Source organism: Haliotis rufescens, unplaced genomic scaffold (genome assembly GCF_023055435.1).
Source record: "Haliotis rufescens isolate VD_foot unplaced genomic scaffold, xgHalRufe1.0.p SCAF_7, whole genome shotgun sequence".
In the NCBI taxonomy this organism is placed as follows: domain Eukaryota; kingdom Metazoa; phylum Mollusca; class Gastropoda; order Lepetellida; family Haliotidae; genus Haliotis; species Haliotis rufescens.
In genome coordinates, this window is record NW_025964361.1 from 15,843,812 (window position 1) to 15,859,704 (window position 15,893).

Genomic DNA, 15,893 nt, shown 5'->3' on the forward strand with positions numbered 1-15,893 from the left:
GTCACATTTTTTCATCATCTGTCATGTTTCGTTTCAGTTATACACTCCAGAAGTGGAGTGTTGCCTGGGGAGATTTTTCCTTAGAGGTTTCTAATAGACCCTACTGTTATTTAAAAGTCTGTTCTAAATTTTATTACACTTTTGACTAAAATATTGCACCAAGGCTCTTTAGCTCTCCTGAATTAAGAAGAAAAAATGGCAGCCATGTTTAAAGTCAGATTTGAAATTGTGTAAACACATTTTCACTGACACCGTAGCTCCAGTGGCCTTGCAGTTTCAAAGATGTCGATAATGTAAAAGCAAACGACAGATGGATGGCACAACCGGGCAACAGACATCATGTCATGACATAACATCACTTGACTGTCAGTCAGATGAGCCAAAAATGGTAAGTTATGGCCATAAATAGCATACTAAAGGGCGAGCAAAGTCAACAAAGCAACTTGACAGATTTTAATAATTTAGGGCATATTTAATCACAAATGCGTGACCAAAAATAAATTTGAAAAATGGAAATAGCATCAAACAGACTATAAAAGACGACCAGAAAAATCGTCCCTCAAACAAAAAAGTCCGCCACTGAGATTGGGGTTAAAACAGGATCCTCTGCCTGCTTCCACCTCGGAATTTTTAATGAATTGCATCTTTTTTTTTCCGTTCTGCTCATCCATTTGATTACTGCGCCCACAACTTACGTCACTTTATAACTTATTAGTTTTAATAAACTTTATGGGGTTTGTGTCTGTTTGTAATTTGTGTGGCTATTACAACTGTGTAGATAATTCCCATGTCTGGTAACTGTCTACTGGTTTTCTCTGGTTGGCCTGAATATGTAACAACAACAAAACAGGGTAGTTGTAAACACATCTTTATGGAATTTTAAAGCACTTCAATGTAATAACAATTCAGCAACAATAAGAAAATTAAAATAGATAGGGAATATAGAGAGCTTTATCTATAAGAGTACAAAATACTAGTCCATACAGTCAGTGGCGACCAGCATCTCCAGACACTTGTAAGATCTGACTGACTGGCCAGCCAGTACTCCATAACACTCCAAACTAGTCCTTCAATTGGACAGAAATAGGTGTATATGACATTACATCTAAAAACATGTACAAAAATAAAAATTATTTTAAAAGATAGTATGTTTACTTGAAAAAATCATGTTGACTATCATGCTAATAAACCCTGTTGATAAGACCCCAAAAGCATATTATTCATTTCAGTCATTCTGGATGCAAAGTTTCACAACAAAATAGTATTCTTGGCATCAATAGTGTATGAACAGCAAAAAAAGTACCATCATCTGATAAATACTGATAAGAGTTTTACTGTTGTTTTATTAACAGTTTAGATGTCTTAAGGGTGAAACAGTTGCAAACTCTGAGGTATTTTCACTGTCAAACAGTTCACAGAATGTCCACATTCTCTACAGACGAAATGTTTGTTGTTCACAGCTCTTTTAATACATCTTGTATCTAACCTCCCTTGTACAGCTTGATGAATGAAGTCTGCCTGTACCATGTCCCCAGCCAGCAGGTGGACCAGCCACATTGTTCTTTGTTCCTGGCTTATCGGCAAGGCACGTTGTAAAGTGGGTCAGCATAACATAGCTGGCACTGCAGAGACTAATATTTATAGAACAGTACTTCTTTCTCAGTCCTTGTCGGTACGTATATTTAAATAATACCGTTCACTCGAACATATGACATTGAGAGCATGTAGACAGCAGCTCCGTAAGGTAACATGCGGTGGGCACCCCTAAAGAAAATTAAGCAAGCCTAACAAAGGTTTCGTTCTATACTGCACGTCACTATGATGTCATATCGCTCGCTCATTGGGATGCCAAAGATATGTCGGTCGTATGTAGAAAAGCGCTTAATTTTGTTTAAAAGCTGTTGTCTCTGTTTGGTTCGCAAATTTAATTTAGAGTGGTCAAATCTAAAGGTAACAAAGCTGCATTGAAAACAGTATGATTATCTCCTAAATAGCCTTCCCAAATCCCAGTGTAAGGCACAAGTGTATGACAAGATGGGAATGTAGCGTGGGTGAAGTATTTACATATTTTACATATCTACAAGACATCAACACTATGTCCAAGATGAAAATGATTTGTGTAGAAGGTTGTTAGTGTAATAGTATACATAATTTCTATACATATAGACTTGTAAATATTAGACTTGTCAGGAGAGCAGGTACATATCACAGGATAAGTAGAAAACTGGCACTGTTATGCCCGATACTGCAGGAATATCTTGAAGAGCCCTGGCTGCTGCTCCATGTATCTGAAATGTGTAAAAGGTGTGTCAGTTCTTCCAGTTGATGCAACCATCACACGAACAGCAGGTGAGAGGTACCGACTGCTGGTAACACAAGGACAGACAACACAATAATCCAATAAGGTTTTCAGAGTATAGTTTTACTCTTGTGGATCCGTTTGAGGTACTCTACTCCATCATAGATACAACATCTCTACTTGGAGGAAGCAACAAGCAAAATTATGCAATGGCAAGGTAGCTCACCTGAACATGTAGTCAAACATGTCCGTAAGACAGCCATGTGACATAGGTTGATGTTATCATTGATATTCCAATAGTTTCTGCATGAATACTGAGGTCAAAAAGGTATGAGTGAGTGATAATGGTTTTACACTAGTATTAGCAATATTCCAGCAACATCACGACGGTGGACACCAGAAAGGTCATAAACATAAAATCTTAAAGCTTCTTGCACAAAGTTTCAACTCTGACCCATATGCCTTCTGATGACTTCCATTTTTCTTTTTTCTTTTTCATATAATAAAAAAGCAAGAACATTTCATAAAAAAGATAAGCACCAAAAAGGTGACAAACATCCAAAGTATCAGAATATTTTGGTCAGATGTATCTGAGAAACAGCAAAGTGTCAGCCATTACAGCAGCCTCATCACAGCATGTTTCCTTGTGACCTTCACCTTTCACTAATTTTGACCAAAACCTTTTAATAGCAGAGCCCCACTCTAAAGAAGTGATATCCTCTGTTTGGTGAAGTTTTTATAACACTCGCCTGATAGTTTCTGGAATATTTGCAACATTAGGTTAAAGGGTCATAATAATTGAGAAAACATCATTACGCAAACATTAAACAGCTGTTCATACAATAAAACAGCAAGAACAATTCATTATGATAACATTAACCTCTGGTGCAGATGAGCTACAAGGAGAAATACTCTGGACAGATGGCCACACACCAGAAGGACAACATGCCACACTACAGACTCACTTGGACTGTTGTGGCTATGACCTGTCTGTCCTAGTATCCTAGCTTCCATCAGGTTATTAACAAGAAGTACCTAAGTCCAGGTGATTTTCAGTTGATGATCCATGTAAATATTGAATCATTCTAGATCTTTTGGCAACAGACTTTCTTCAGTTCATTGTCCATGTTTCATTAATGTAAATTTTTTCAAAATAACCTTGCCTCGAACAGCAGGGTCTGACTCCAACTTGTCCACGTTTACTGACCAACTGTTTATGTAACTTCACTACATTCTGGTAAACTACTTAGAATACTACTGGTCTCAGAATAGCAGACTACTGCAAGAAATAAGCTGTAATTTGTTACTTGCATCATTAAATGAGTGGGGTAAATAGCAATACCTGCAGCGGTCAACGATCAACTGGGTCAACAGAAGACCTGCTTCAGTATTTCTTTATGAAATATAGACAGAATCTGTACAAGGAATGTGACACCTCACAATGCTAAATTCATCAGTTGGTGGAGCTCTCTTCACTGAATGCACGACAAGGATGCAGTTGCTTTTCTCACCTATAGTTCATATTGTTGAGATGGCTGATGATCGCTGGCCTGAGTTTTGCCACGCCCCCACGACTGTGCCTGCCTCTTCCAGTGATGACAAACAAGGACTGTTTCCTCCGGTAAGGTCGTGCTTGCAGGTCTGTTGGGTATTATATACATGTATACATTATTATCTTTTAAAAACCACAAGGAAATACTAGTACTCACATTTCCAACCATTAAACCTTGCTTTATTCAGATTATTTCAATTATCATGTTTTTGGAGTGGTGTATTCTGTGTGTGTTTAAGCCAAAAAGAAATAATAGTCTCGGTTCCCAGGCACCACTCACATCATCATAAAGTCAGTCTCACATTTTGTTTTTATTTCCATTCTCCCAGTCCAAAAAGTTCTTTAAAATTCTGCGTCTTGAACACACAACCCCCTGCAGTGAAATGCTACAATATTTAAACAAGAGGCCCATAGAGCCTGTATCGCTCACCTGGATATTTACACAATCATGACAAAATATACATGTGCATTGTACATGTATATAATACTGGAAATATTTCGTAATTTTGACTCTGTCAGCATTTAAAATAGGTGGATGGCAAATCTGACAGCATGAATGTGTATTTCTCTAGATACAAATGTAGCATAAAGATCTGAACTGTTTCCATGTTATGATCCAAGATCTAAGTTCCCAGAGGCAAGGCTGGATCCCAGGGCATAAATGTATTATCTCTTCATAACAAACAAATGTATACAATGTATCTGTTTATCATAGGGTGGGGATAATATCGGTTTACATGGTATGGTCAAGGTTCTAACTCCTTTGGGAGTGCCGGACAGATGAACAGAAGGGCCAGTCCTGGTGGCATATGTGCATTCCTCTCCTTGTACTCTCAATGTTTGTACATATGGTTATACGTTGGGGATCTTAACTGCGTCCACCTAGGGATGCTTCCAACCAAATATGGTTAATATCTATATCTTAGTTCCAGAGAAGAAGTCTTTTAAAGCAATATAGCCAAATTACCCCTATTTGGCCCTGCCCCTAAGCCCCTGGGGGGTCAGCCCCACCATTTGTACAATTTTGAATCCCCACCACCTAGGGATGCTTCCAGTCAAATTCCGTTAATTTCCTATTAGTGGTTCAGAAGAAGAAGTTGTTTGAATGAATTGTTGACGTACAGACGACGGACAGACAGACGATGGACGCCACGGTATGGTATTAGCTCACATTGGTCCTTCAGACCCAGTGAGCTAAAAACAATGCGATCCAAAATAGCACACAGTTACTTCCCTTTACATGCACACTGCTTTACTGCACATCTCATGTTATGGTCATGGCAGCAATAGCAGTTTGTGTGCTTGTTTTGCCGTTTGCAAATTTGGTCAATGAAAACATGTAATTTACGATGAAACATCACTGGACATGATGATTTACAAATTTAATGGTATTTGTGTACGGTATGCTGGATAATATTTCAAACGCAGAGATTAAGCTTACATGTGTATTTGTCTTGTAAAATAAGCCGGAAATGGCTATCAGCTATTCACTCATTTTCTCCCGTCTATAGGTAAAAGATTTAGTGTTAAAAATATTTAATGTCATGGCCAATATCATTACTGAAAAGAAATTTCAATACAGTGCTAGGAAGACTGAAGACTATACATCTCTAACGACTTATGTTCGTTTGAAGGCGAGTTCATGGTGAGTTGATGGGATTTGCCGATCAGATCATACACGATTCCGACGTAATTAATGTAAACAAAATTGAATGAAATCTTGGATAAAAGTAATATAATGGACTACAAACAGAAGTCCAGATACAAAATAGATATATCCAGATAGTGTAATAATAGGAGTAACTTGCGTACTTCAGTACGGATGTGTTGACATGCTTCTGGTGTTGTGTGCTCACAATAACATCTTCGCGTTGTGAAATAAAATCAAAGCTCATTGTATGCATGTATTGTGCAATTACTGGTAGTCCAATGGTAGTCAAATACTGTATTCCAGTATTTTACTCATCAAGGAATATATTCATGTAGGGAGGCCCTTTCCCAGGTTGATTGTACGCAAAAGTTTTGTTACATAACAGTTTGAACAACAACAAAAAACAAAAACATTGCCCGCCCACCTGCCCGCACTATATTTTCAAAAGCCATTGCTTGAGAACCAATTCTTTGACTTTTTAAGCCTAACTCAGCAATATAACAGCTCGATGACAGTGATCTGTACCTCATCGCGTCTGAACCAGACAATACGGTAACAAAGTAAGACGAGTTCTATGGATGAACAACTTCTTTATTACAATTGGTGCGACGTTTCGGTGTAGATCCTAACACCTTTATCAAGCAAGTGATGGATAGGGCTAAACAACATAGTTATATATACACTTATTGACATCTAGGTTGTTACAGTGACTAGTTGATGGGCACAGAGAGGTGATTAAGCTAATTGGAAGCCAGTGGATGACTGATGAACACAGAGTATACTAGCAGAGTAAACAAGCTAACTGATGGAGATGATGGAAGCCACTGTATTAATTGGATGGACAAAGGGATTGAGCAATTAGGTGATGGTAAGCAGGCGGGATGTAATAGCCTTGGTCTGGATACCTCTGGCTATAAACTTACGCAGAGGTGGAGAATATTAAATTTCCTATATGATGGTGCAAATATTTAACCGGTTTTAAAAAAATACACTTCTAAGTGTTGTCCGAGAATTTATTCTGCGTTGAAAAACAGTAAATTTCTCCGCTTTTTATCGAACACTGATAAAAGTACTGTGCGACGATTTTTTTTATTTCGAAGCTTTACGGAAACTGTCAGCGGACAAAATACTGCCTAATATCTGAATGACATAACTATATATCAAATGGAGTTATATGCGTATGTATAACGACATACATTCAATGCCAAAAATAGCATGCCGTAAATGACGAAAACTGATTTTTCTCTGACGTCAAAAGGCAACCAAGAGGTTACACGCGTACAAAGAAAAGGGGGCATAACTCTGCTATGCTTATCACTAGTTTATTGTAACTCAGGTCACTTTGTGAGAATTAGCTGTGGGTAAGGACAATATATTTTCGTGGTGTTTCGGTCACGAGGAACCAAACTATTCCAACACAAATATCGATATTGAAACTGTATACGTTTAGTTATTAAAAAAACCCCATAAGAAATGATGAAATCGTAATGAAATCATAAAAAAGAGGTTATAGAGAAATGAATGGCCCTATCTAACCTATAACTTAGTCCTTAGATTCTCCTGATTGTGTAAGTGTAATTTGACTAATGTTGCACCATTATTAATGGAGCACTAGCCTTATCATCAAATGTAATGAAATACCCCAAAAATAACACCATTCCTTTTGACGTCATGGCTGGTTTTATGTCTTTGATAATGTCGGAGAAAGACGACACTGGTATTTTGATTAATATATATCTCCCATATCCTTCGTTCATGGTTTGGAAAATCTCGATGTGTAAAACAGAATTTGACGCTTTTTCGACACAACATAAAATTACTGCTTTCACCAAGTAAATAATGTCTTGAATATGTAAACAATTAGATAGTTTATTGTGTATCTTAATTGGACAAGACACGCACCTGTTTGGCATCAATTTACATTATGAAATACCCAAATGAATATTTCAAAACAACCAAAATTATATTCAATATTGGACATATATTTGTTCATTATTATGTTATTATTTCTCTTCATCTCGTCTCAGAATTACACAATAAAAGATGCGAAGAAAGCACTTTTGGTATAGAATTATCAGGATAATCGTATAAGGTTGAACCAACGGGGTACCTGGCATGGGTTTTATTTTATACATTTTACAATTCCTGGAGAAATTAAGTAAACAGTTTAATATCCCATGATCACAATATTGAAAAAAGAATGAACCCATTGATTATATAATGCAAAACGAGATGAATAATTCGTAAATTGTGTGTGACTAACGCGCACCTAGTGAATCATTAGATATCACTGTTCTGTGTATCAAACGACATCAAAAACAGTTCCGAGACAAAGACAATTCTTTCAGAAATGTGTGCATATATTTTACCGAAAACATATTATCCATTTTGTGAAAGTAATTTATTCAGTTTTAGTTATAAAATAAAATGAAATGGCTATTCATGGACATTGCTAATATGAACTTATAATATTGACTATTGCACATCCCAAGAAATACTGCAGTTACATTTACATTTCATCTTGTAACACTTGACCAAAGGAAAGAAATATCATATTCGACACTAAAAACCTATCAATTGTTATGTAAACAATGTTCAAACAAACAGGAGATTATCAAAGGTTCGTTCATACATGTTGTGGCCGATATTTACGTATGATATCGTTTTGAACATTGACAAATGTCCAAAGTGAAATTAATTGTGTGAAAAAATGTATAAAAGATATGCAAAATCTGCATCATAACTGAAACTGTAAACAGCATGGTACAATGATCGTGTGCACTCTCATTCAAGGACCTTCACCTCAAAGAAATTACCAAATAACAATTTAGTAAAATCTAAATATTTTTTACATTTGTATACTTATCCTGCATTACTCCGTATTGCATTTACTGTTGTCTTTGACAGAGAGACGAACTGTGTGAGATCCAGCTGCTGAAGAAAGTTGTCCCAACCAGCTCAGCTCCTTACCGAAGAGCGAGAGCGAAAGCGAAACGCAGTAGAGCCCTCTAATCTGAGGCGATAAACACCAGAGAGTTCGACGGGCCCCGCTCGGGGAATTGAAGAATCAGCGGCGTCTGCGGCAAAATCTACGACCAATCCCAAGAGCGAATGCGAAACGCAGGAGAGCCCTTTGGGCTGGAGGCAAGGAACACCGGTGAGGTCGACGGGCACCGCTCAGGTATCAGAGAAGCAGCGGCGTTGGCGTCGGTGCCGGTGTCCACATCTACTACCATTCCTGTCGTCAGGAAACGAGAGTTGATGCAAAAAGTAAAACCCGGATAGGTGACAGCAATAGAATGAGTCGGGTAACCCAAAACTAAAACTGACCTAAGAGCGAATGCGGAACGCAAGAGAGCCGTCTCGTCTGGGGTGATAAACACCAGAGAGGTCGACGGGCCCCGCTCAGGGTATCGGAGAATCAGTGGCGTCGGAGATAGATGACCTGTTGGGCTACAACCAGGGACCAAAACTGTGAACGCCGGCGAGAACTTTCAAGGCTACATCACGGAAGTAGTGGTTGGTGAAGGCGGTGTCCGATCGCCACAAACGGGCTTCCCTGAACGACTGGATGGAACAGTATACCGTGAAGAACCAGTGTAAATACGATCGCCCTGATCTCGTTTTATTTCAGGTGATAGCCTTTGGGGGGAGGGTCCAATCCGGCGGCTTCATAAGCTTTAAGGATGACCGCCCGGAGCCACAGGGAAAAGTATTCCGGCTGACCAACGACTGCGACGAAGGGGAGACCGGCAGAAAAAGGTGTTTCCTAGACTTGCGGCAGTCTTTAGATCGTCGTAGAATAACCTTCAGTGCCCTTACTGGGCATAATGACGCTCTTCCTCATCCTCGGCACCCACAATGGACGAGGGGGGAGGGGACAAGGAATGATCTATCAGGCTGTCTTGGGAGTTGAGTCTTTACGCTGACGTCCCAGTACGGTCCATGATGAACGGCGCCCTGGGTACCGCATTCAAACCGGGCACGGGAGACGTCGAGGGCTGGCTGTACATGGACTCGAGGGGCAGTAGTCAAAACCAGTAGAAACACCCGTCTTCTACTTAAGGTCGTAGAAGGAAGACGAGGGGAGTGGTTCGAAGGGCGTTGAAGACCACATTCAGATCCAACGCAGGCGGTCCGAACTTGGCCTTCAGGTCTTCAAGACTGAACGAGCGCAGCCAGGCCCGTATGTCGGGAATTTTCGTCTTTCTCCGATCGTCCGGGATGGCCAGAACGGAGTAGATGGCGACCAGGTACGTGGGGGTGGTAAGCCCTTCAACCGACGGGTGCTACGCAAGTACAGAAGGAACTTATCCAGGATCTGCGGTGACGCTGTCATCGGACCCTGGTGTTTGTCAGAACAAAATGCCTGGAACGAGCATCATTTATCAGCATACAGTCCCCCTGTAGATGGACGGTGGGCTGAAGCAATAGCCTTGGTCGCTCTAGCCGAATAGCCCTTGGCTTTCTGCAGTTGTGTCAGGCGTGAAGACGAGAACATGCGGGTATTAGGGTGTGGCAACAGACCGTGTGGATGGAGCAGAAGGTTGGACCACACCGGAAGTTCCAGGGGTTGTCTCTGGCTATGTTTCGGAGGTCGATAACCCAACTTCTGGCTGGCCAATAAGGCGAGACCAAAGTCAATGGCAGGGGTCGAGTGGCCTGGATCTCTGAAGAACCGTGGGAGGGAGAGCCGGAGTCGGAAAAGCGTACGCGCGTAATCCTTCTCAGGAACGACTGAAGGCTTCGACTGCCACAGCGGTCGTATCCGGCACAGGTGGAATGGAAGACGACAGCTGGCAACATTCAGATATGAGGCAAACAGATCTAGGGTTTGGGTGTCGACCGTATGACATAGTCTGGCCAGAGGCGCCGGAGAGCGTGAGGCGTCGGAGATCTTGAGGCGCCTGGAACGCCGGAGATGGTGATTCTCGGGGGCGCCGGTCGAGTTTGTAGCGCCGGGAGAGGGGCGAGTACTCTGGGTCCGCAAACACCACACTACGGTGACGTCGTCAGTGGACACGATCAACAGGGCGTGACCGAGAATGCACTGTCAGCAAGTGACGTCCCGGATAAGCCTTTATCTCGAGGCTGTTGCTGTGCCAATGGTGTTGATCTCTGGATCACAGGTGGTCACAATGTGGGCTGGTGTGTGCCACTAGCCACTGACAAGGTGGCATGGGAGGTAGTCAGCAACAGGGGTCTGCGATTGCGTACCGTCGGTGCGATTCGGAAAAAGGTGTGATCGCCTGCGAACCAACCTCAAGTAGACAAAGTAAACCAGCTTCACAATCGACCGCCGGGGCATCGACGTAACCAGGTAGTAGGAAGTCGAGGCAATATGTCCATTGCACGAAGTAATGAGATCGTTTTCATCCCTGAAGCGGCGTATAAGTACTCCTGTTCTTATATCGAGGTGACGATGGAGGACGACAACACGATACGAGGCAGGTATGCAACAGGGGTCAGTGGGACGGCCGAGGGACTTTAAGTATCAAATCGACACTGTGTCCGGTAGTCAAGGCGGAAGATAGGAAGGTGTCGTAGTCGAAAAGATCAAACCGGACGAAGGAAGGCGATCTTTTCCATCCCTTGAACGCCTATAGGCGCTATCGTTCTTATAGCGAAGGGTTGATGAAACAAGGTTCCTCGTGACAGCCGTGTTGGTAGAGGAGGTCTATTGTTTCCAACATTCATGCATGGATGGACTGCGACAGGCGCCTGGTTGAGAGGTTGCACCAAGCGTACAGGTAGACATGGAAACCAATCTGTAGAAATACATGGCACCCCTTGCCATGGTAAGTTGACCTAATTCCGGTCGGAACTGAGGTGCAAACTCCACACACAGACAATCCTCAATGAACTGTGTGAGAGACGAACAAGTGGTGTACCCGAGTTTTGCGATAAAACACGGAACCCAAAGGCATCGTGGAAAACCCGTGGAGAGCCGAGGAAGAGTCTCTTTCAGGAACGCTGGCGCTAGGGTAGGGTAGAACAGCGTTGGTGTCGGCGATGTCGACAAAGTAAACTCTTTATAAGTGGATGTCGTCGTCGAATCTGATACAGACGATGTTCACATGACGCTCTGTTTCGATGGAAACCCGCAGGTCATCTCTCCGGAATCATAGCGCTTTAAACGACGGGATTATGGATAACGTCTCAGTGGGCAAGTTAACACAGACCAACTGTCTATTGGTTGAAAAGATTCCACCCAGGAGGTAGAACGATAGTCACGATCCCGAAGACCGACGTGAGAGTAGCGACAGGAGTGGCGACAGTTGTTTCACCATGCTTCTCCATGTGAAGATGAGACGGCAGCAAGAGAAGAAGAGGGCAGTGGCGCCGGGGAGGCGATTGCCGATGGTGCCCCTGATGTCCCGGCGCTCCTGGCGCCTCTGACATCAGAGGCGCCGGAGGCGCCGAGAGCGCCGAGACATCGCCGAGAGCGCCGGGACATCAGAGGCGCCGAGACAGCGCCGAGAGCGCCGAGACATCAGAGGTGCTGGAGGCGCGGAGAGCGCCGGGAGCGCCGAGAGCACCGGGACATCAGAGGCGCCGGGACATCAGAGGCACCGGGAGCGCCGGGACATCAGAGGCGCCGAGAGCGCCGGGACATCAGAGGCGCCGGGAGCGCCGGAGGCACCGGGACATCAGAGGCGCCGAGAGCGCCGGGACATCAGAGGCGCCGGGAGCGCCGGGACATCAGAGGCGCCGAGAGCGCCGAGACATCAGAGGCACCGAGAGCGCCGAAACATCGGGGCACCGGGAGCGCCGGGGGCATCAGAGGCACCGGGAGCGCCGCAACATCGGAGGCGCCGGGAGCGTCGGAGACATCAGCGTTGATGTGGTGGTGTTGGAGACCGTGAACGGTCGTATGTATGTGCCATGTGCGTGATTTTGCGTCAGTCATGGCGTCACACAGGACGGTAACTTTGGAATGATTTGATATTTTCAACAGAAATTGTCAATGTATCTATTTTAAATTCCCTATTTCTTACAACGATTCTCTTCCTATGAATATTCTGCAAATGTTGAGCCAATATTTTGAACGAATAGACGAATGGATAGCTCAAAATAGGAGAAAATGCTACAGTGTGTAAAATCTGTATTTTGCTTTGTTTACATTTCAAACAAGTGCAGTTTTTTGAGCACAGCGTTCGTTTTCAAACCTAACTTATATTGCATGATTTCATCCAGCCACTTCGTATTGGTGACAAAGACCATTGTTCATTCGATTCTAAAGGAATTCAAGGATGTGTGTATCGAAGCTCAGTTTGAAATATACGGTATGTTACAGGCGCCTCATAACCGGTGTACCTGAAACGTGATTTTGTCAACACTATCCAATATGGCGGAAAGTTCACTTCGGCGTTCGTGTTTGCGTATTTTCCAAAACATTCTAAACGATTCTAGGGTTATCGGAGACGTTTTGGAATGATCATTGGTGATTTCATAAAGGACAGATGCCCGTGATCACTAATATGCTATTTTTGAAATTCATTTCTCGGGAGTAAATATCAAATTTTAGATTTCAAAACATGCTGTAAAAAACGTGGTGAGTGTTGATTTAGTAATGTGTAAAAATGGCGACATTTACAAGTACCTAATTTTCAGAGGTCATTTTTTGTACTTTTGCTTGGCCTAAAATGCCAATTGATGATATCATAGAACAGGGAATCTCCCACCTTATTCAAAACAGTGAAGTGTATTAGTGTGCATGATGTATGTTGAATTTTATTCGACTTCAAAGTGAGGGTTTGAGGACATATATGTCCCTGTGGCATCCAGGGGGTTAACGCTGCTTTTAACAGTATTCCAGTTATATTGCAGCGTGTCAGCTTAATGTGGGAGGAAAGCCAGAAGTGATGCAGGTTTCAGACGTTTACCACTTCGGTGAAACTCACGAGTGGGTATGGTGCTGACAAACCTAGAAACATAATCGGGGTGAACCGGGATTCGAACCCACAATCATAGGTTTCTGGCATGCCCAAGGGACGCAACTTTGCACAGCGAATCGCGGCGCCTTAGACGACTGGGCCACCTGTGCCCCCTCATAATGCACGAACATGCAAAGTATGTCAGAGCAATATTTGGTGTGAAGACAAAACCTGTTTATAACGCTTATAATGAAATCAACTGTAATATTCTATCCTCTAACTCTGCAACTCGGAACATTTATCATCAAACAGATATTCCAAGAGCTTCTTCCAACAATGAATGTAAAAGAGAAAGCTCAAGCTGAGGCAGCATGATTAATATGCATACTCACATTTAATACAATATTTTCTGAATGAAATTGCTTCAACTTATTTCATGAGTGCATGACCATCAATTTGACCTCAACATTTGACACACCCATGACATATGATGGGTGTTCTCTTAGTTATCAAGTGCTCATCTTCACTGATAGGTAAAGGCATTGAATTCTTATGCATTAAACTACTTTTTTCCTGAAGCCAGTGGGAGGTTCTAACTGTCGATTATCCAGGGAACAGTGCCTACCTATCTCTCTGTCCTCAATGACCGACTTGAGTATAGCGACAGCCTCATCCACGTGGAAGCCGTGTAGGTCCAGGGTCCCCTGCTGCATCAAGGATGTCCTGGGGAAACAAAGCAACACCTCACACAGCAGCCAGTGTCTAGCAGTGCTGGAAGAATGTCTGCATGTGCCATCTTGTGCAGTAGTATTCGATGACATTTCTCAGAAAACAGTGATTTTTACACATTTCATTCTTAATTCTAGAATGTTCTGACAACGGACCTATGTTTAGATCTTGTGAGCAAAGAAAGTTATCTCTGTTTATTATCAAGTCAGTTACCTGTGTTCCATGATTTTCTGTGAGGCCCTCATGTTGGCTTCCTTCAGTTTGCATGTGTGCAGATGTCCCTACAATACAAAGTGAAGACTGGTCAAAGGGAGATAACCCACTAGAGACTAGGCCATGACTGGGATGATATTTCATTCAAAATGAGTGCATGTAAAACAGATTTCATTTAATGAGAACTCTGCCAAAATGATGCACATGATTGTTATTTACTTCAAATGTGTAAAACTGCCCCTTGCAATAATCTGACATACCTGCTGTGAATAGAATGAGGCCACTTCCTTCATACCGCGTCGGAAGGCCTCCTGAGCTTTCTGAAAGCACTCATTCCTCATCTTATGGTGTATGTTGGCCTCCCCACGGATGTTGTCGTAGTCCATGCCTCCTGCCCCATCCTGGTACTCCGACGTCCCTGCTGGGTGCTGCTGCTGCTGCCACGACTGGTCAACCTGGGAAGGATTGTTCCTATCACTGCCACAGCATCAACTGTATTCATGGTGGACCTCTCCCACATTAACAAGGCAGGGTCAAAGCCGGTTTTTATCACAAACTTGATGGCTATAGCTAGTCTAAGTGAGTGTGTTGGTAAAACACTGCTTTAAACGATTTGCAGTCATATCACAGCATGTCAGCCTAATGTGTGTGAGTGGTGGGGGAGAGGGATGGGGGAGGGGAAGGAGACAAGTTGGTATCAGCCTGAAATCAAATAAGGACATGGGTCCCTTGTCATGGCATCCAATAATGTTGTATGTCAGTAATAAGTTGTTACTCGGTGTTACACGAACCAGATCTTGGAGACTCTTCTTTTTGGCATTTTCTTTGAGGTCATCATCTCCCATGTTGTGTTGGGCAAATGTTCCCGCCTGCCGTGGTGACCGCGTCCTGCCCACCGCCTCACGTAGGACATCCACGGTCTCCTCCAGGCTGAACCTGTCAAGGCAGACACAGGCAGCAACTACAACAACCACTTATAATAACGGTACAGCCACACACAGCTTTTGTTTGGTCCTGGATGAAAGGTGCAGGTCCCAGGGATAGAATTTAACTCAAAAACAAAACAATCCCAAAGAGCTAGTGGGATTTTCATTCTGCTAGGCCTGCAAAAAGTTACTAGTTCTTATAAAATAAGAAAACTTCCAAATTTCAATCTTTAATTTGACATAAATATATTCAAATATCGAACATTGTCTATATTGCTAAGAATACTACCTCTAATACATCAATGCCATAAACCCTGCATCAGAAGTACTCCCTCCCACCTCCCCAATCATCTGTCTCTCGCAGACTGATGTTTGGAAAGAAGGGAGGTTATTCCTGCCTTCACATACAGAAGAGCTGCTAAAGTGCTAAAGCCGGGACATTTATTTGTATAGACGACAGTAAAGAGGACAGTGATTGCAGCCAAAATACTGGATTTATGGCAAAGACGCAATAGAGGTAGGGTATTCTCAAGAATAATTAAGATACAGAATAAGTCTCTTGTTTAAAGTCCAATATGATTGTTATAGATCAGGTGAACTCGGAAGTTGCCAACATTATGAGAAAAACTTGAAACGTTGTGGCAAA

The 15,893-nt window shown here is 42.7% G+C and overlaps 1 protein-coding gene across 1 annotated transcript in view; it reads right to left on the minus strand.

Annotated features, from left to right (window-relative positions):
• Positions 1–855: 855 nt before the first annotated feature.
• The window catches only part of LOC124115018, a 40,868-nt gene continuing 25,830 nt past the window's right edge, over positions 856–15,893 (minus strand). Inside the window, exons 11-16 of the mRNA XM_046475803.2 lie at positions 15,113–15,257; positions 14,582–14,776; positions 14,322–14,389; positions 14,005–14,102; positions 3,811–3,940; positions 856–2,288 (exon numbers count right to left, since the gene is read on the minus strand). Coding sequence (XP_046331759.2) covers positions 2,234–2,288; positions 3,811–3,940; positions 14,005–14,102; positions 14,322–14,389; positions 14,582–14,776; positions 15,113–15,257 — 691 coding nt within the window. The 3' untranslated portion in view covers positions 856–2,233. The remainder of the gene's footprint in view (positions 2,289–3,810; positions 3,941–14,004; positions 14,103–14,321; positions 14,390–14,581; positions 14,777–15,112; positions 15,258–15,893) is intronic.